At 38.4% G+C, this 21,295-nt stretch overlaps 5 protein-coding genes across 7 annotated transcripts in view; 3 read left to right on the top strand and 2 right to left on the bottom strand.

Annotated features, from left to right (window-relative positions):
- Positions 1 to 498, top strand: part of LOC136266152 (golgin subfamily A member 1-like) — a 12,549-nt gene extending 12,051 nt beyond the window's left edge. The window contains exons 17-19 of one of the 2 annotated variants that reach the window (XM_066061137.1): positions 1 to 37; positions 100 to 217; positions 366 to 498. The exon at positions 1 to 37 is cut by the window's left edge and continues 12 nt beyond it. In XM_066061137.1, coding sequence (XP_065917209.1) covers positions 1 to 37; positions 100 to 198 — 136 coding nt within the window. In that variant the 3' untranslated portion in view covers positions 199 to 217; positions 366 to 498. The remainder of the gene's footprint in view (positions 38 to 99; positions 218 to 365) is intronic. The other variant, XM_066061136.1, reaches the window with a different exon arrangement.
- Positions 499 to 1,387: 889 nt separating this feature from the next.
- On the bottom strand, positions 1,388 to 5,155 carry LOC136266154 (exosome complex component RRP4-like). Its single transcript, XM_066061140.1, has 10 exons — positions 5,044 to 5,155; positions 4,893 to 4,994; positions 4,805 to 4,850; positions 4,660 to 4,749; positions 3,856 to 3,921; positions 2,706 to 2,774; positions 2,045 to 2,141; positions 1,929 to 1,999; positions 1,743 to 1,874; positions 1,388 to 1,541 (listed from the first exon to the last, which is right to left on the bottom strand). Exons 1-10 carry the CDS (start codon positions 5,121 to 5,123, stop codon positions 1,470 to 1,472), a joined length of 825 nt encoding a protein of 274 aa, XP_065917212.1. The 5' UTR covers positions 5,124 to 5,155; the 3' UTR covers positions 1,388 to 1,469.
- Position 5,156: 1 nt separating this feature from the next.
- LOC136266135 (uncharacterized) lies at positions 5,157 to 14,591 on the top strand. The gene is made up of 4 exons (XM_066061103.1): positions 5,157 to 5,254; positions 5,304 to 8,049; positions 12,336 to 12,501; positions 14,324 to 14,591. Exons 1-4 carry the CDS (start codon positions 5,252 to 5,254, stop codon positions 14,430 to 14,432), a joined length of 3,024 nt encoding a protein of 1,007 aa, XP_065917175.1. The 5' UTR covers positions 5,157 to 5,251; the 3' UTR covers positions 14,433 to 14,591.
- Positions 14,468 to 21,295, bottom strand: part of LOC136266147 (protein SCAI-like) — a 77,137-nt gene continuing 70,309 nt past the window's right edge. For both annotated transcript variants that reach the window (XM_066061131.1, XM_066061132.1), the window contains exons 2-17: positions 17,026 to 17,225; positions 16,942 to 16,967; positions 16,798 to 16,884; positions 16,655 to 16,744; positions 16,500 to 16,596; positions 16,280 to 16,447; positions 16,130 to 16,210; positions 15,981 to 16,067; positions 15,845 to 15,925; positions 15,710 to 15,791; positions 15,584 to 15,659; positions 15,338 to 15,419; positions 15,210 to 15,282; positions 14,983 to 15,156; positions 14,824 to 14,924; positions 14,468 to 14,727 (exon numbers count right to left, since the gene is read on the bottom strand). In XM_066061131.1, coding sequence (XP_065917203.1) covers positions 14,587 to 14,727; positions 14,824 to 14,924; positions 14,983 to 15,156; positions 15,210 to 15,282; positions 15,338 to 15,419; positions 15,584 to 15,659; positions 15,710 to 15,791; positions 15,845 to 15,925; positions 15,981 to 16,067; positions 16,130 to 16,210; positions 16,280 to 16,447; positions 16,500 to 16,596; positions 16,655 to 16,744; positions 16,798 to 16,884; positions 16,942 to 16,967; positions 17,026 to 17,214 — 1,635 coding nt within the window. In that variant the 5' untranslated portion in view covers positions 17,215 to 17,225 and the 3' untranslated portion in view covers positions 14,468 to 14,586. The remainder of the gene's footprint in view (positions 14,728 to 14,823; positions 14,925 to 14,982; positions 15,157 to 15,209; positions 15,283 to 15,337; positions 15,420 to 15,583; positions 15,660 to 15,709; positions 15,792 to 15,844; positions 15,926 to 15,980; positions 16,068 to 16,129; positions 16,211 to 16,279; positions 16,448 to 16,499; positions 16,597 to 16,654; positions 16,745 to 16,797; positions 16,885 to 16,941; positions 16,968 to 17,025; positions 17,226 to 21,295) is intronic.
- LOC136266137 (uncharacterized) lies at positions 17,622 to 21,181 on the top strand. The gene is made up of 4 exons (XM_066061105.1): positions 17,622 to 17,763; positions 17,979 to 18,070; positions 18,119 to 18,679; positions 18,889 to 21,181. Exons 2-4 carry the CDS (start codon positions 17,995 to 17,997, stop codon positions 21,165 to 21,167), a joined length of 2,916 nt encoding a protein of 971 aa, XP_065917177.1. The 5' UTR covers positions 17,622 to 17,763; positions 17,979 to 17,994; the 3' UTR covers positions 21,168 to 21,181.

Raw genomic sequence — 21,295 nt, 5'->3', positions numbered from 1 at the left:
CACAATTCTCAAATACATGTGCAGTGATGTAGAAGAGGTGAGAGGCTCCCATAACCATGCATGACAACAATTTAGTGTGACATCATTTTCCCACCACAGACGCAGCACATGATCAAGGCCATTGGCACATTACTAAGCTTCTCCCCTGAAGAATTCCAATATGTACAAAAAAGTATTGATTACAAGGTGTGTACATAGGACAGCAAATCTGTGAAAAGTGTGTACCATCATTTATAAGGGAAAGTTTTGCTGTTGTTAGTTCACGTTTGTCTTATTGTAGTATACACATGTCCAGTGTCTTTAGACGTTTTCAATGATTAGTTTGAGTGTTTCATTTATCACATGTTCTTTTTCTCATCCTATAGTTGTCATGGTTTCAGGCAAAGCCAGATCCACTGAACGTAACTATAGTAAAATGATTTTCACTAATTTATGATCAATTGTATGAATAGTTTGTTTTTTATCACAATGAAACACTTCTTTATAGTAAAATATAAACTACTCAAACACGATACAGGTGGTGTACACGTTGAGCAGAGCCCCGAGAAAACAGCTAAAAAAGAAGATTTCTCTCAGCCAACTGGGTGAATAGTGGTGACAGTACTGGTGAAGAGCAGACATGTAGGGTTTGGCTCCATTACAAATTCCTTTTATGGAATGTACTTGACATCATAAATATTTGAATGGACAGATTTTGAAATAATTATTTTAGTGGGTCGAGCAGTGCCAAATTTCAAGTACTTGTGTAATTTCATCCATGCATCATTAAACGCTTTTGAGGGCTCAGCTCAACACGTATGATGTTAAGAGTCCATGTATTAGGTAATTCCCAGTGTTTTACAGAGTAATAACGTAAGGAGTTATAACACCACAAGGTGCTGTGGTTATGAAGTAAGCTGAGTTCTTTTGTGCATGTGGTATAATACCAATAAAATTGAATAAATGCATGCTTGTGTTTTAAACTTGAACTGATTTGAATAGAAGTACTCCTGCATGATGAGATTTGGTAACTTTACCAGCTAGACACTGGAAGGTGACCACAGAAGGCAAAAACCTGTACAATGTGTTTACCAGTTCCTAAAGTGGGACAAATACCTAGAAGTACTGGAAAAACAAGCTAACCCCAATCTGCAGCAGGGACTGTGTCCACAGTCCAGTGGTTGGCACTGACCAACACTCAAATAAAATAGTCACCACTATATCCTACCAACCACTACAGATTTAGCTCTAACTTAAACCCACACACGTATGCATTTTATGGACTCGAGTTCTGTCTCTTTAGCCATCACCATAAAACCTGGGTGTATCCCTGCACCCACAGGCACCACACTCAATTGTCACACACATTAGTAGTGATCTGAGAGTCAGATCTCCCACACAAACTGTATCACCTTCAAGTAACATTCATTGTATTGTCGGGTACTAATAAATACAAGAAGTGTACAGTGTATGTGGGGGTAGGTGGTGGCTTATTCTGTTTCCATTTGCTGAGCTGTCTCTGTTATCTCCTTCATCACATCTGGGTTGAGTAGCTCTTTAACCTGTCAAAGTTGTATTCAGACTAACTAACAGTAGTATAAGAGGACACTTGGGATCAATTCATTTTTGTTGTTATTCGATAAAGAGAGGTTGTCCTCTCTCAGAGGGACAAGAGTATATTGGTATTTGGATATAATTTATGGCAGATGCTTATTACTGGGTGAACATAGGTTCTACCTTACACACAACTATAATTTGTGTACCTCATATTTAAGTGAAGTGTCATATGTGTACTGAATTGATGTGTCGTATAGAAGTACTTTCTGTTCAGCTAATGCCACGATGCAGTTCCTTAGCCTCCCCATTATCTCCCTGTCCTCACGAGCCACTAGTTGCTATTGGCAACACAATACCATGATAAGGAAGGTATCAAATAGATCATCACCTACTTCTTCCATTGTTGTTGAAGAAGGATCATGTTCTACAGCTGAAGGACTGATCCAAATGTATCCATTGTTTCCTGTACGTGCACAAATCACTACGGCAATGTCTTAATAATGCCCACCTAGAATAATACTTGCTCCGCACAGCAAATTGTGCATGTGATTCTTGCACCTTTTCACCAGCGACGGTGAAACTTGCACAAGGATGCCTTTGCCCAGCTAAATAATAAATATACAGAACAACTGAAGTGCTTTTGTGGATCGAGTTATTGAAAAACAAGTCAACTCATATGTACAAGCACAGGTACAGTGGAGTCTGTGTAACCATAGTGGTGTAATATGGACACCTTAAGACCAACCAAATGTACAGTTTGTCACAGTGCTCCAGGTACCACCGTATAGCCAGAAATTTTTGAGGGACAAAATTTTTGTGAATTTCGCGAGTAATGATAGCTTCGTGAAAATAAAATCGTGAAATGTTTCAGGTTTATACACATAGCTTTTACATTACCAAATCTGTTTTCTAGGCTTTTGTGAATTAATAAACGCGAAAATTGGATTTTACACAGTTTCATGAAAGTTTAATCCCTCGAAAATTCCCACTATACGGCACGTTACTAGGGGATGAGGTTTCACTGAAAATATAACTAGACAACGAGTCTATGGCCTTGACCTGCATTTATTTAGTGATCAAATAATACATATTAATTTATCAAATTACATAGGTCTTGTCTGATAGTCCAGCTGGTATACAAAAATAACAACGTAACATTCCTTACGTACCTTGCCGTACTTCATGCTCCTGGTGTGCAGCGACAGAGCACCATCTGAGAACACTTGTTGTACTTCAGCCTAAAGTGGATTATACTCTCGTAACACACAACATGGGTACTATGGGTACATATATACTAAGTGAACTGAGTAGTCATATCTCACATGTTTATGAAGATTAGCACACTTTCAATATAGGTTGCAAACATACTGAATATTATAGTAAACATGAGATATGCCTGATCAATTTTATGCATTCCCAATGTCATACCACAAGCAACAGTTAGTAGGGAGACCCTGTACTTTATGGCTCAAGAACCTTGCCCAGGAAAATCTGAGTGGTGTACTCTAAAGCATACAAACACTATTTTGAAAGTGAATAGTAGTATTTGTAATACCAAGAGTTCATAATATAAAATATTAGGAACTCTTGGTATACCACTACATATACATTGCAAACCTTGTGGTGCTTATATGTACACCTGGCTATGTTGGTTGGTTTGGCCGTTTGGCCACTGCCGACCAGTGTAGATAGAAGCAAGAGTACATAATAAAATTTTATTATGTACTCTTGATAGAATTCAATGTAAACAACACAGGTTTTTCAATTCTTATGTAACATTTCATCACTTCAAAGTGTCCTCATGATAAGATTCACACAGTGATGGTTATTATAGCTACCGCTCAAGTGGTTATATCCAATAGTAATCAGTGATAGTGGTAAGTGTTATTATATTACAAGTTTATAGAGGAAGCTATTCAAGACACTGTGTCTTAGCATGGTGACACATTTGTGGTTCACGCAGTGTCATCCCTAGAAAAGTGATATTTAAGACACTTGTCCATGGTCACTGTTACATACAGACCCCAAAATTAGGAGAACTCACTATATGAGGGCACTTCAGCATAGCCTATCCCTGGGGAGGTATCAAGAGTTCATAAAATATTTACGGGAGAAATCTTGAAGATATGTGTTGACTCTAGTGTAGTGCATGCATGCATACTACACACACAGACACACACATTTCTTTGCTACCTGGTTATGGGATCTGTGACCTTCCAAAAAGGAAGGGACAGACAACCGCAACAAAGACGCATGCTGCCGGTGCATAAACACAAACTACACATACGGATACAGACACACTATGCACATTGCACCTACACTGATAAGGTCTCCTTCTTTCAGCAGTTCTCTCATCATCAACTCATCTTGTGCTGATCTTCTTCGCTACACAATGATAACATCACTACTATGATCAACTAAATAACATGATCAGTGCATCAACTGACTTCACAGCTCAGAGGGAAAATCAAAACAAATCTATTATGTTCTGATTTTGTTACCACGCAGACACCAACCTCCCTAATGGAATCCCTAAATTTTTCTTGTGCTCTTTTGTTTTACTTCTTTAAAAAACATAATTATGACTGGTGAACCCATGCATACTACAATAGAAAGAATGGTGCTAGCAGGAGCTTATCAGCTCCTGGTGCTAGACATGCCGTAAACTAATAATTTGTGAACACACGCCCCAACCATCAATTACTGATAGAGGAAGTAGCCATTACGCTTAATTTTCAGCTACGTTCAGCCCATTACATGGCGATAGAAATAAAGAAAAGTACGAGAAGCGTCTCTGCAATCAATCCAGTCACTACAGAAAAAAAAACAAATAATAGCTGTGCTAGTTAGTTAGTACAACCACAGAGAAGGTATAGTGCATTACCATGAATCGACAAAGATATTCGTTTTGGGCTGTACTGAAGGCATTTTTGGGTTTGCTTATACCTTATCAATACTGCCAAGGTGCCACGAAGGTATTGTAAGGCTGGTTTCCAGTCAATATTTTTTAGTGAGAATGCACACCTTCTAATATGTGCTGTATGATAAGTCACCCATCTAAGCAGGCAAATTATGTCTTATGCTATGGTTCCACCAATTTTCCTAATTGTACAACACACTAACCAAAATTCCTCCTGGAAGATTAATGGACGATAAAAGGAGCACTGAGTCAAGACGTGAAAACGTTTCTATCTTCCACCTTTTCTGTTGTACCTGTAACAGCCCCAACAGTACACTACGTCATTCAAAATAACATTATTATGCTCACTTCAATCACTCTCCCAACTACAACGTCCCCAATTTCACCGTTATATCTGCAATATATGCTTAATGACAGCAACTAGTTGTGGAAATACCTTGTCTTAAACGGCCGTACACATATTAGCTTGTTTACGCGCTCCACGACTCCAGCTACTGATGCTACGAGTTTGTCTTCGTCAGAATATGTCCCATGGCCGCTGTGTTACATGATATAGTACATGGCTGGTTGATATTGTCTAATCGTACCGCATAAATCCTATCTCACGTGTTATGACTTCTCCTGGTGTTACTACTTTAGGCGAAGCATAGTCCAGGCGTGCACTCATGGCTTTAAATGAAACAAAAATTTATGATTGTGGGTTACAATTAAAAGTAGCACGTGACACCAGACAGTCTTAGCAAAATAAGCGCAAGTAAGCGTATCCAAAGAAGTTTTTCCAAGCGTAGTTGCATCATGGTAAGAAAGTTTTGTAGAATATAAATGCGTTACTGTACACTATACACAGAGCAACCGAAAAGCTGGGAAAAAACAAGTAAGAGAGCCTAGACCTGAGCCTGTGCCATCTAAAAATTACTGCACTCAATTGGAACTGGTGGAATTGGATGCACAGGTGTTCTTTAAGAAGTTACGTCAACACTTGGATTCTAGAGGTGCTAACAATTTGAATGATATAGGATCACGTCTGGGAGGGAATTGTCAAGAATATGTATTAGCTGATAAACGTCTCCAGTTCTTGGAGCTGTTGAAACTGGATGGGCCTGTAGAGGTGAAGTTTATCTCCATTGAAGATGATGATATGTTCTTTGCAGTACCATTTGGTCAGTTGCCGCCATCTGTAACCTGGAAACCAAATGGGTTAGGCTGGGTTGAGGTACCAGTTCAACCAGTTGACCAACAGGATATGGTATTGCTTAGTAATGACTGGTGGATAGAATTGAGAAGAAGCTTTGACAACACAATGCAGAGTTTGGTGCAATATCAACTATTTCAAACTGGCCTTCTTCGTTTGCTCATAGTACCCGTTCCATCAGAAGAAGTAACGAGAGCCTTAGTCCTCACTAACCTACCAATTGTATTGTCCCAGTTGGACGATAAAGAATCGGCCACGACAAAGATCGGAATGAAGTTATTATGTCAGTGTATGATATATCCTCCAGCAGGAGAGTTTCCCGCCACTCTGGATGACATAACACATGGCAGTGATGAACAACATTCTGTCAACCCTCCCGAGCAATATTTCTGTATACCTAGCCAACAAGATGAACACAAAAAACCTTCACCACATCTTAGTAGTCTGCGCCCCCTGTTTCACGGGATAGTAGATCATATTTTTCATGGGCACAGCAAAGGTGAAGATCACAGAGCCATAGCCAATTCTGCACCATGTGAGTATGTGTCTCAGAAGGCAGAGACACAGTGTATTGCACCTAAGACATTTTCCAGCCAGCACAGGCATTCTGCTGGTGATGCTAGAGAGCAGCCATTATCAAAACAACCTCTTCCAGTTCTATTGCGACAGTCTAGTAATTCTTGTGATGATTCATATCTCTTTCCTCACCAGAAGCGAACAGTTGGCTGGATGATAGACATTGAAAGTGGTGCGTGTCCTCAGTTGTTTTGTCCTTTAGCTAACTTGTTTGGCAGTCTCTATGTGTTTACTCATGGTGTGGAGAAAACTATGTTGCACAAGGCAGTAGATGTCTTGCATCCAAAGCAAAACTATCTTTCTCATGGTGGAATGATCGCACATCCAGTTGGATCTGGCAAAACTGTGATCGCTGTTGAATTGGTGCGTCGAACACGTCATTTGGGCTTTACCGTAGTTTGTGTACCTGACCACATTGTTCTCCAGTGGTACCAAGAGTTGTGCCGCTTTGCTCCAGAAGTTCATGCCGGGGTGTTCACACCTGATTGCAAGGTGGCTCGCTTTGAATGCTTGGTTATAGGACACAGCTGTGTTACAAGAATTATGCCCTATCTCAACTTTGTCTACAGGCTGATAATTGATGAGCCACAAGATATTGTTAAGAACGAGGCAATATTTGAAACTCTAGTAGGTTTTCAATGCAAGCAACGTTGGCTGCTGACAGCTACTCCACAGTCGCTAGATCTGATGATGCAACTTGCTTTAGGCTATGAGTATAACCCTAAACTACCATTCAGAGCAATGGAGTCATGGTTTGTGAAAACTAGATGTCGTCGAGATCCTCCTACCTTATGCCTACCAGTTCCCCCAATGCATATTTGCATGAGACCCGTGACATTGCTATGGCAAGAGACTGCTGTGATGCACTCATATGCAATGCAGGATGATTTGCAAACTGCAATTCGTTTGGCATCATTTTTTCACAAAGGAAAAGCAAGCAGGGGTACAATTGTACGGGGTTTAGAGAAAGCGGTGAGGTTTTCATCTCTAGCTGAGTGGGTGAAGCAGCGAACTAATGAATTAGAGTCACAATTGCTTGAGCAACAAGCTAATGCTCAGAGAATCAATCAAATAGTATCTGATGCCATTAAAGGAAATGGACAGTATCAAAATTATGTTGATGTTGTGGAGAAGGGAAATGATAATGATAAAGACGAGGAAGGAATTGACCCTGTAGCAATGGAGAAACTTTATGAACAATATCCTGGAGTTTCGGAAGAGCTGCTGTTGAAAAGAGAGCGATGCACAGCAGCAGTGAATCAAACCAAACAACTATTGACATTTATGGAAACTGTAGTTAATACTGTAACAGCTAGTGCTGAGTGTTTGATTTGTATGAACAAACTGGGTGGTAGGGTGATCAGTATGTTGCCATGTCTGCACTCATATTGTGCTGTGTGTGTCACCACACTTTTCCAACGTAACCAGTCTGCCGCCTGTCCTCTCTGTCGTAAAACCATTCTGCGTCATATGGTATGTACCTTCTTGTGTGCAACAAACGATGAAGAACAAATGATAAAAGAAATGAAAAACTTGAATATCACTGACTCGAGCTTCATTCAGAGCATTAGGGGTGATTTTGGATCAAAGGTGTTTGCGATTGTATCGGAAGTAGTGAGGATACTCAGTGAGAATCCAATGGACAAAATTGTTGTGTTTGCTCAGTGGGCAGATTTACTTGAACAAATATCAGCAGCTATTCCTACGAATATACGGCACTGTCTCCTGCAAGGCTCGATGGAAATGAGGTGTAGAATGATAGAAGAGTTTCGATTAAATCCAGAATTGAAAGTGATGCTTCTGTCATCAGAATCACAGGCTTCAGGTTATTTGTGTATAAGTTTACAACTGCACGTAATTACATAGCTATTAGGGCTGAGCGATACTACCGTTTTAGCAATATATCACGATATTTTGAAAGTATCGATATCGCGATATTTTGTTATTAACTATCGTGATACCATGCCTGTACATTACTGTCATTCAAAATCCATTTGTTATGCAGTACTAGGCTAAGAATCCTTGGAAATGATAAAGTCCACTCATCTGGTTTCCCCTGCAGAGAGGTGTGAACACCATAACAACCTCAAAGCATGTGTTACAATAACTGTTACTGTAAACAATGATGATAGTGGCTAGTTTGCTATCACCTATAAGGACTTCCTGCAGGAATGCTGAGCAATATGCTAAGTAGCACCAGCTATGATTGACTTATTTGTAAGTATCGTGAACTATTCAGTATCGTGAACTATTCAGTATCGTGAACTATTCAGTATCGTGAATAGTGGCTTTAGTATCGATCGTGATACTAAAATGGCAGTATCGCTCAGCCCTAATAGCTACGTGTCGGTTCTTTGCTGAGGGTCTTACAGGGGTGGTCGTAGATAAACCAACAGAATTAAAAAAACGTTTAACAGTATAAATGATAGATGGGAGTATATATTGTACACCTCATGTCACACTTGGAGCTCAGAAGAAGGCTAAAAGCTGTGAATGCAGGGGTCTGTGTCTTTGCACTAAAATACATGTACGAACACTTATTATGACTGGTTTGATCAACCGCAGCGTCATTTTTTGTGTCACAGATTTCTGACCATAAAGTGTTAGCCATGTGTCATGTATTCCTTGTCGTGCTGTTTTCTTTATCCATTTTCTTTGACTTCTACATATTCTGACCTTGAATTGCATAAGTCTGTAGTTGTTTTCTAGGCCATATATACTTTAGCTTTGAAAGTTTCAGCATTTACTCCTGACTACCCCTTTGTCCTTCTTCTGTTACTGATCTATATTACAATACTTGGGTGAAAACTACTGCAAGTGGAACTTTTGTATAACAGGCAATTTCAGGCCTTTACTATGTAAAATATCCTGCTTAGGATGGTCAGCAGTATTTTAGTGGATATGTGACCCATGTAAATTAATGCAAGAGGCTCCAGCCAACTGCACTATTTTATTAGTATGGAACAATATGGGGCCTCATGTCCATGACTGTTATACAAAGGTGACCACTGTCTGTTACAGGTCTTACTATATCCGAAATATGGCACTCTGTACAAAACATGTATCTTGAAAGACAGAACATGAGTAGCTTGTATTGTGGCATAGACGTTTATGTGCAATGTACAAGCAGCAGTTATTACAACCACCAGCCACAACTGCTCAAGCACTTCTAACCTACATTTGTCAACAAGGGTGGGGACTTAGTTGAGTTCATTGCTCTTTAGTATAGTTGTTGAGTCTTTTTATTTCCTAAACCAGTTACTGTGAGGTTTGCTGTGCTTGATAATTGTCATATTGCTGGCAAATATATTCATTTAGTAGTGCAGCATTTATTAATAAAATGGTTGACAAAAAGACTAAGCACCGTAGGTCCAGAGGAGGGTTCACACACACAAACACACACACACACACACACACACACACACACACACACACACACACACACACACACACACACACACACACACACACACACACATACACACACACAGAGCAAAATTTAAACTAATAAGTGCATTCCAAGTTTACCACATTCAGCTGGTCTGTCCTACTGCTACGAATACATAAATTGATCTTGTGTCCTTGGAAGGTCACATGCATAGTAAGTTCGTAGTTGGAATCAAATGTGGTCACCTTAAACACTCCAGAAATTAATATGGATGCTTCCTTGTTTCACAGAGAATTGGAAATATCAATGTAGACATTGCTAGCTGGGTCTCAATGAGAATGGGAAACTGCCTGTCCACATGTAAAAAACTTTCATTCACTGGTGTGTCCAACAAATGTAAACCTCAAATGAAAGTTTTTAACCATACAATTTGGTAGTTTTCTTAGCCCATAAAGTTTAAAACGCAGTGTTTCACAGACAGTAAGGTAGCCTACGAAAGCTGTACTTGTGAGTCCATGTAAGTCTACTAGAAAACAGTAATTGTTGAGTCGGCTAAGTTGTACACTGCCTGTGTATTCTGCAACTGTAGTCTTGCACTTGACAACAACTTTTACGCTGACTGTCATGAGTACTGGCTATATATTTGTAGCTAGTATTGATTGTATCACTGTATTATTTAAGCCATCTGGTATAATCGTTCCAAGCTGGTAGTGCAAACAGCATCATACAGTTTGGTAGTACTGTATTGTTATTGTGTTTATTTCTATTGTTCCTATTTCATTGCAACCAATGACTGCCACTTCAGGATGAGCATACTTCCTCCATCAACTGTCTTCCCTGACCCCTCATATTGTTTGCCTCTGCATCCTAGAATATTGTAATAAGTTCATATGTATAACTTTCTCAGTGTATTAATTACACCACCATGATATTTTGCAGTGGACTACCAGCTGTATTAGTTTGAACTAATCTTATTACTGCAACCAATCCAGGCACATTTAAGTGCTGTGTCTTGGTACTACATTTCTGCTCCATGTATGGATAGAGTAGTCCTATAGTGTGACCGCTATTCACACACATAATGTTCTTGGCTTAATATATATAGTCTAGCTTGTTAACCAGTTAACCCAGCTACTGGTGCTAGTAACTGAATTAAACAAGTTGCAAGCACCACCAAAATATGTCACTGGATTTTGAACTTGGGAGTATGATGCATGTACAGTAGCTGGCCTCCCTCATATGTACTTACACAAAATTGTTTGTTTTCTTATATTCGTAGGTGGGTATGTGAGTGAACGTCCTCGGTGTTCCTATGTCGTACATTATATTGGACCCTGCTGTCACCTGTAAATCTTCTTTCAACCTTTTCACAACTTTTTGACTACAATTCTGCACCCGCAAAGGCCATAGAAATCCTTGTCTGCCTTAGTTACCATGTAGGTATAGTGTAGTAGCTTGTCACTGTGGCTGGCTAATGTAACACAATTACTGATGCATGTATTGCAAGAAAACCAAGTTGAACATCTGGCACTAGTTGGCATGGTAACGTAAAGTAATCCTATCCGCAACATTGACTTCTTAGCTAAAGTTTTTTCCAATCACTCTGTACGCAAGGTATAATGGATCTATACAATATGTTTATTATTTATTATCACCCGCTGCTTGGTTGCTGGTTTGCAATTCTTGGGAAAGCATCTTAACTGTCATTGACCTGTAGACTAGTTCCCTTCCTTTGTGATCCCTGCCATCTTACACTCCTCAATGTAGCAAGATCACACTTTCTATAAATTAGCCACTGAAGCCCTAGGTATGTCTCTGTGCATAATTGCAATGTACTAGTTGGAGAAAAATAAGAGGATTGGATTACTGTACATTTTACATTATTAGCTAACTAAGTGAGAATCGCCACAGATGGTATGATTTACATAAATTCCAGACACTCAATATGTCCAGATGAGTTTTTAAAAAAAAAAGATTCTACACCAATACTCCCCCTTGGGCTATTTGCCATACACTTAATCTTTCATCTGCTAAAAATAAATTTTGCAGTGCCTATATTATCACTTTATATAACTAGTTGTGACATGTCTCCATGGTTGGCTGCTTCCAACCACCACATATCATGTCTTTATAGGGTTGCAAGGTGTTAATTAAAGTGCTTGTTTGATTGCTGTTTGCTAGAACAACTGTGGGCCCCTTCTATGGTTGTGAGCGCTTGCAGCTGTAGTCACGAAAAAAACCATTGAAGTGCCTATGAATTTTGTTGCCCTCAACTGCAGTGGTTTAGACACACTTAAAATTAGAATCCATTTACCAGTATATACACTTCTATGTAAAACACTTAGCAGATGGATTCACAGTTACATTATTTGTGACCTAGTAGTCTTAAGACATGTGATCCATGTCATAAATTGATGATGGTGTAATATCTCTATCTTTGAGACGCTATCCACACCTAATGTAGCCACCTTTCTACCCTTATAGGGATAGTGATTATAATTGTCATAGATATGTGTTATATGGTGAGAATTTTTGTTATGGGGGGAGGGATAAGAGGTCTTCTCTCACATGGTATGGGAGTGGTGAATCTTGTGTCCTTGTACACTTGCAGTAAAATTCCTGCTGTTTAATTTCTGTCTATGTTGGTTTTACTTCCTGCAATTTACTAGAATTGTGTAGTATAATATATATATATAAGAACATACCTTTATTTTTGTTCACAGGTGCTAACCTAGAGGTTGCTAATCATGTGATCATATCTCACCCATACTGTCCACCACACATTCAGAGTGTTGCTTCAGTACCCTTAGCACAAGCACAGGCATTTGAACAACAGGCTGTTGGCAGGGTACTACGGTTTCCCCAAACCAAAGACGTCTTCTTGTACAGGTAATGGAATTGTGTATGTTATAGGTAGATATGTAACTTGAATTGAAGCCTAGGTGCTTATTTAGAACTCGCATGGCACATTTAAGTTTAGTTTTGAGCATCTCTGGCCATAGTATTTACTGTGGTGTTCAGTTGAAGTACAAGTCCATTGTTCTTAGTTAAAACACTTTAGGATCCACAGTATAGTGTACTACATGATAGAACTCAAATACTGCATCTTCATACAAGTATGAGTCTAAGACCTTTCCTTAAAGTGTGGTACTGTGTTGTTACTCTAATGTGATGTTTTAAAATTTTATCACTAAATTTAAAGCAAAAAGCCACTCGACCTTGATGGTTGTAGCTTTGATCATGAAACATGATAATATTATGGTATCTGGAATTATCGCGAACACAGCTGGCAACTACACAGTGTTATGTTGGCAAACCTGCTAGTACGTGTTGGGTGTGAGCAATTTGTCTGTAAGCAAACAAACAAATCAAGAATTTCTTATTAGTCAAGGGAATGCGCTGATCCAGGACAAGATCAGGACAAATGGTCAACAGTCATTCTTTAGATTGACAGTTTGACCGACTGATGATATGATTTAGAACCTCATTGGATTGTTAATAAGCAATTGACAACATTGGTAAATTAAAATTAATGTTTATATTTGAGTCGTCCAAAAGGAATTTTACAGCAAGACGCACTATTAAAGCAGAAATTTTATCAAGAATTCTTTGATATGAACTCTTAAGATTTAAGTTGTTTGTGATCTTTGCTTTTTCTGTCTACTAATTTTAGAGCTCATAGGCATTACTAGTTTGTGGGCCTGTTTGTAATCGCTTTTTATTTTAATGTTCATTTCAATGGACAATATATGTGACCGGGCCTGTGAAACAGGGCATGTGGGCGCACATAAAAATTGCCTACTTTTTCAAACTGTGATGCAATATAACTTTGTATTACACTACTACTTGGCCATGAAATTTTCAGTACTTATTAGACATTTAGTTGGCTTTAAAATAAAAGTTATAGAATAAAAATATTCTATCTCAGTGCTGAGATATGAGATGTCATGTGATGGGACGTAGTTTGTGCCCACATACCCTATTTTTACATACCTGGTCAATGTATGCATGATTCCAGCTATATGGAACATATGTGCTTTAGTTAGTTAAATGAAAGGTGTGATAAGAGAATTGATTATACGATGTGATTACAATAAGCCTATAACCTCTTAAAAGGACCGATCTACAAGGTGTGAACAACCAAATTAGTACAATAGTTCACAAGCAGCTAGTTCTTAGCCACAAGAATGTAGCAGTGTTTACAGGTATTTGAAACTTGACGAAAACAATGCTAGAAAGGCTTCCCCAAATTTATGAAGAAGAAACTGAAACAAAAGGACCTGCAGAGAACAATTTTTATGGGTCAATATTCTATTATTACTATACTTGGTAGACTTGTCTGCAGGTTGACTTCTGTGTAGACAGAGGCATACTTGGAGTTTCACATAAAGATGTCTCAATTATCAATGTTTTGGAGTCCTCGACTAAGGCAGTCGTAGCTTTTGTTTCAATGCATGGTCATTGAATTTTCTATAAGTCGGTTTTGTTGTTCGTTCTATTAGGATTCAATGTATTCATAAGTAATTGTTATTGTGAGCCTGTACTATGGTTCTGCCACATGAGTGATGGTGGCCTAATTAACAGTACAGCACAAACACTTCATAGAATTTTGTCACAGAACTCTATTGTCCGTTACTTTAAAATTAATGGTGTTGGCTACTTTGGCCACTACCAACCAGCACTGGCCGTTTTATGTTTTGTCACTATGTAGGTTTTACTCATTGGGTACACCAGAAGAAGAGCTATACACTAAATGGGGCTGGGCTGGATATGAAGGCATTAATAGACCTGCTGTACAACAAGGAACCTTGGTTGGCTAGCAAAACAGCATATACTATGATAATTTCAAAATAAATGTATTAAAAATGATTTTTATAAACAAATTTTATAAAGATTTTATATTTAGTACAATAGTGTGCTGAAATATTATTGACGTATTAAAAATTTATTGTTATAAACAAGTTTTTTTATTAACTAAAGGTCATTTAATTCATAAAACAAGCTTCGTACTTCAAGTAATGAGGAGATCGACAAAATACTAGCAAGTATGGAAGGATGGTGGATTATCTCTTTGCTCGGAAACTCTGGAAAGCTGGTGGGAAGATGTGCTGGTTCCTAGTAAACACAAAACAAACATTCACCATATGCTGTAACACCAAGCCTGCACGTATAGACTAGTTAATACAAACAATGCTTGGCTTCTACTTTCACCTTAAAGACTTGATGTAAGTAGAGTGTACTTGAACAGAACAAAAATTTTGCAATCAGTGGTGCCAGTAGGCTGTCACCCATCAACTGGCAAACTCTCATATCTGCATAACAAGATCATACACATTGTTGTACTGTCATTAGAATGTGTACATACAGTACCTAATGAATGACAATTGCCGCATAGTTGTAATATCTTTTCAAGAGTTCTGTCCAGTATCTGTTCACATTTTACCCAATTCTGGTGGGAGACTACAGACACAGAACAGATAACACAGAGAGCTTCCAGTGGAGAATAGAGAAATAAAGTTAACAAGTTGCCTTCTTTACTTAGTCCTGTATAAGGAAGAATGTAGATGTCATTTAGGAGTGTATAAACAACTAACAACCTTGAAATGGTTGAGGGTACGAAGATGGAGACATCAGCACTAGCAGTGGCTGACCAAATACATTGTACATGTTCTGAGAGGTGATATCACCGTACTAATGTAATACACCATAATTCAGATCAGGTCACCTTGAATACAACACTGTTATCACTGTCAATAATGACCATCAATGGCCTCCTTGTGAATGGCAACAAGTCCAATGGATATAAGCTACAGCATACACATTCACCAAATATTATAACATATAACATACAAAAAAGTGATAACATTCATTTTTGGTCTGGTATGCATGATGTACAGTAAATATTACATATATGCATGTATGTATAGAAAACACATGTGTGAATGTGTTCAAACAATGTGTATAATTATACCATTGTGGGTCAGGCATAGCCTTAGTTCTCTCAGCTGGACCGGTTCTCACTCCCCCACTGAAGTGTAGCCCAAACTCTGATATGGTGTAGACACAAATAATGTGAGTCATTGCACATACTAACAACCTTCAATTTGTGATGGTTTGTAGGTAGGCATATAGCCAATTGAGGACACATAACACAGCATTACTCCATCAATTGGCAGCTCCTTCAAGAACATGGTTCGTGCAAGGATTTAGTATATACGTACAGTGCCCTCACTTGAATTCCAGCTGACAAATATGTGCAGATCTGATTAAATGTTGGCTTGTACAGAATATACTTGTGTGGATTAGTCAAGTCCTATATGAAGTGTGATATGAAGCTCTGCTCTAATTTGATCTGTCAACATTCTAACTTGCTTGGATCTTTTACACAAGCTTGGATCGTATTCCAGCAGTTGTAGGAATCGAAATGTGTCCACAGTTAGGTCACTAAACTTTACCTTGTCATGCAAAATGAGTGTCATATAATACTAACTTATTAAGGTATACGTGAAGCTCTCACCTGGCCGGTACAGTTACCAATCACTACTGCTTCTTTTAACTGTAAATTACTACTCATTACTGTTCTTTCAGCATCAAGTATCTGACAATAAGGATATCAACATATGATAGTACAGACAGCATTATGATCAAAGCTGCTGCCATAATTTACCTGTGTACATCTGTACGTGGGATTGACTGGTTTTCCATCATCACCAATTATCCTAACGATGCAGTTACTTGAGGAAAATGCCTTAAGCTCTGTAGTGACAGCATTCCATTCCTTTTTATCTTCTATTTCATAGGTTTCATGGTAATTATTCACCAGTACTGATAAATCCTACAATACAGTATTGGTTGTACATTCAGCTAGCTGTTTGAATATGTCTAACTTGTATTAACTCTTGGAGTTTAGCTTTCTTGTCAAGAAGGAGGCACACAACAATGAAGCGGGTATAATATCTCATCTTTTTGACCGCCAATTCTTTACTGACACCATTAACAGCAGTATGTACTACACAGATTAGCTACTTGAGCATTTGAATACCTGTCAGCGTCTTTGTAATATCCTCTGCTTTTGATGACAGAATAAAATTGGAATGCCTCATCGAGGTAATTAACCTTGGAAGTTTTCAAACTGCATTAGACAAAGTGAATTAAGTATATACAAACAAACAAACGAACTCTTACTAAAAGTGATAATACAGTTGACCAATACGTGATGCAATATTGCCAATATCCCATTTTTGTAGAACACCAGATTCCTCCAGTATGGGCCTGATATGACGCAATATGATATGAGATGAAGCTACTTAACACATTATTAATTTTCACCTATGTTCCTGCTGGGACTTCCATAACTACAAACACAAGTGAAGCAAATAATAAAGCTGCAAATTAGCACATATCATCACTTGCCTTTGTGAATGTAGAGAACGCTTTCCCAAAGTATGGCTGCCATATTCTCTGTCCAAATTGTGGAAGGTGTTTTAACTCTTCAAACAGTTCTTCTGATTTCTGCTGGAGGGATTGAAACTCATCCACAATCACTACGGCACTGCTGTCTTCAGTAGCATCACTCATTGTGTTATCTGCATTATCTCCCATTGTAGCAGTAGCTATAGAATTTGTCATTTGTAAGATGGTAATATTGCACTACATGTAACACCACTACAAAGAGTATACTGTATTATGAATACGTTTGCGTGTGTGTGTGTGTGTGTGTGTGTGTGTGTGTGTGTGTATGTGTGTGTGTGTGTGTGTGTGTGTGTGTGTGTGTGTGTGTGTGTGTGTGTGTGTGTGTGTGTGTGTGTGTGTGTGTGTGTGTGTGTGTGCGTACGTGTGTGTGTGTTGATATCAGGTTTTCTTAACATTAGCTACTTCAAAAGTAAGTCTCTGGTCATGTGTATACACAGTATTATAATAACACAGGTAGCCTCATGTACAGCAATTGGATGTTGAAGCCACACAAAGTCATGTTTCCATTACCAGACCAAAAAATTGTGAAATCTATTTGATACAAGAGGGTGCCAATAATGAGCAAACATAAAACCCAACAGTATCAAAACTGTCACAGTTCACCCTATTAGGCACCAGGAGTTATATTGCTGCTGCTGAATATTTGGAAAGAACTCTGTGCAAAACTAGTGTCAGGAGGTATGCTATTATTGTATTTTAGTCATGTAGCTACTGGTGAGCACAAAATTTGATAGTCTATACCTGACAGGCTACTTTTCATGTTAGCTAAACCGTAGTATAGGATTTGATACATGAATTTTATAGTATATTCTTTTTCCCCTTATACAAACAATACTACAAAGATATTGAATTACAAGTAATAGGTTTGATTACATTCTCCACTTTATGTATAGCACTAACTGAATCACCATGATACCACAACAGCTTCTGTGTGTGTTCTTCATTGGTATCATCAACATAAATGAGATCAATGCAGCCCAACAAGGTAAAGTTTAGAAAAAAGTTGAACTAAAATTATTGTTACATATCACAGGTTTGAGACGTGTCAGTGTTTCGTACTTTGCATCTATGACTGAATTACACAATTCCAAAGAGATGCAACAGCATACAAATTGTAGTGAAGCTAACATCGAGTCTACATCAGTTTTAATGTGCAAAGAAATCTCTACCCTTTCTGACGGTAACACTGGAGATATTAACTTACAAGACGGTTTACAGAATGATGAGCAAAAAAAGTTTTTTATTTGGAATGTCAATGATAAGACCCCAGCATCTTTCATCAGCATTGATTTAAAGGAAAACGTTGCTCCCCGCAGCATAGAATTATACTTTTTATCTTTGCCACAAGACTCGATAAACATCCCAGATGTAAAGTTATACTGGTCCAGTGACAATCCCATTAACCCTCAACATAATTTGCCATTTCAACGAATGGCATATCTAATAGGCAATGGGAAGTACAAGTACAGAGCAATCCTTGACAATGCAAACATCACACCTTACATCTATGTACAAATGAGACAGATGCAACACCTTAAGGGAAACAGCTGGATTTACCTCAGTGAAATGAAGGTCTATGCTAATGATACAAAAGGTAAGCTGGCTGTATGTTTACGAAGTCTGGGTTCAAAACTACCTTGTAAACTGATCATACTGTTTTCTTCTTAAAGACACTTTTCATCTAAACAACTTTTAGGACAGTTTAGTGTACGTGACCATGACAGACCCCATAACAATAGTTAACATAAATATTGGATACCTCACAGCTAACTAATTGTGTGTTTATTTGTTGTTAATTAATAGACCATTCAAGCAATATGACAGCCACACAAGGACACTTCACAATCAATCAAACTTCCACTCAAGGTCATGTCACATTGGTTAACCAAACAGCAATAAAAACCATTGAAACGGATACTGTTGATCCTGTTATCATAAGTACTCGTGACTTATCACCTACAAAGATTTTTGCAATGCCTATACTATCACAGACAATTGGATTGACACAGTTCATTAAATCAGCAGACTTAACACAGTTAGTTACATCATCAAAACCAACATTTACTACATCAACTAGGCAACAAAGTCTGCCAACTGCAACACTGGATACCCTAGTAACACCATCTCCATCACTTAGTGGTTCAAACTTGTCACTTAAAACAACAGAAACCTCTACAACATTAACCACTTATGTTTCATATACTAAAATGGGATTAAGTTCTTTGGGATTCATGTTGCCAACAAACTCCCCCAGTGCAACCACCAAGTCTACTACTGATGATGAGAAAGTGCTATTTCAATATCCAACAGATGAAGAGACAGTTGAAGTGGTAATTGCACAGCAGAAAACACTTCCACTACTAAACTGCACTATTGCTGGCTCAAGTGTCAATGATGCCAATGTGTCATGGACTTTCAATAAACAGCAACTGTCAGTAAATACTACTCAACTATCGGATGAACTCAAAGTGAGCTACATATATGCAGACAAACCTGGAACATATGAATGTAAAGTGCAATCAAGCAGTGGACTGATTAATTCTAGGACATTCAATGTAATCATGCCAGGTAAACACCACATAGAAACGCAAAAGGATAAGCTTCCATTCTTAGTGGTGTGTATCTCAGTTGGTATAAGTGTCATAATAATCTTACTTATTTGCATAATTATCGTTGTCACATTGATTGTCGTTTGGAGACGGTCAAACAATAGAAGTGACAAAAATGTCAGGACTTCTACAATATCCACTAGGCCAGTTAAGGAAGATGAAATGGCTTACTGTAATTTTCTAAAGGCAAGTAGCCTTCCTCCAACCAGCGAAATGACAGAGACAATAAAAATTAAAACTATCAGTCTAGACAACAGAGCTTCCAAAACAAGTTTACCAGATATGGCTGATCATGACCTTGTGAGATTTACATTTTTCAACCCATATCTTGAAATGCAAGCCATCATGGCTGACACAGCAACTGACAATGAAATTGACTTAAACATCTACGAAGACATGTACAGCATTACAGCCAGCTTAGAAAATCAGTTTGATGAATATGTGGACATGAGTTTTCAAGGCAGCATCAACAACAACTCAAAAATGCGTGCCAGACCATTTTCATCGATATACGCTGCTCCTAGGCCACTAAAGAAACACGAAGCACCTTCCCATATTACTTGGGACAATATTACAGTTGTTGCTCGGATAGGGGAAGGAGTTTTTGGAGAAGTTTTTCTAGCTCATGTATCAAAGAAAGAAACAAACACAATCAAGGACTTTGGATACCAAAACTTGACAGAAAGTGTAAAGGCAGTAGAGGCGACCACCTATCAGAATGCTCCAACACAAGTTGCCATTAAGGTGCTGAAAACGAGCAACCTTGTAGACAAAGTGGCTTTTGAAAAGGAAATCAAGTTCATGTCACGGCTTAGGAATGAGAATGTTGTAAAATTGTTGGGTGTTTGCAACAAAGGGACACCCTTCATCATGATGGAGTACATGGAGAACGGAGACTTGCAGACTTACCTTAAGAAGCATTGCTACCCAACTGATAATGACCGTCGAGATAAGATACAGATTAAGATCAACACAATTACATACATACTACTGCAAGTCAGCAATGGTATGAGATACCTGGCAGCTCAAAAGTTTATCCACAGAGACCTTGCAGCCAGAAACTGTTTAGTGGGTCGAAAATATCTGATAAAAATTGCAGATTTTGGAATGGGTCAAAAAATGAATGACTCCAACTACTACCAATACAAAGGAAATACTGCTGTTCCAGTTCGATGGATGCCAACCGAAAGCTTTTATGGGAAGTTTTCAACCAAGTCTGATGCATGGGCATTTGGAGTGACCATGTGGGAAGTGTTTCATCTTGGTAAAAGACAACCCTATGACAACAAGGGCGACCAGGAAGTGGTTGCAGATGCCATGAAGGGTCCTTCTAGACGGCTGCTGCACAAACCATCTCAGTGTCCCCACATTGTCTATCAACTCATGCTGCGGTGCTGGGTACATGAACCACAGTACAGAGCAAACTTTGAAGAACTTTACCAAAAACTGTATGAAATTTTCATCAATATGTGATCAACAAATGTACACACTTTGTACTATTATGTATAATATACTGTAACTACACTTAACCATGTACCTCTTTCCCAATACATGTATGCATAGATTTCTTCTGATTTCTGGTTTAAGCAACCATTTATGTG

This window comes from Dysidea avara, chromosome 9, assembly GCF_963678975.1.
Source record: "Dysidea avara chromosome 9, odDysAvar1.4, whole genome shotgun sequence".
Taxonomy (NCBI): Eukaryota; Metazoa; Porifera; class Demospongiae; order Dictyoceratida; family Dysideidae; genus Dysidea; species Dysidea avara.
Note: the sequence above shows the minus strand (reverse complement) of the source record. Positions and strands in the feature narration are given on the sequence as shown.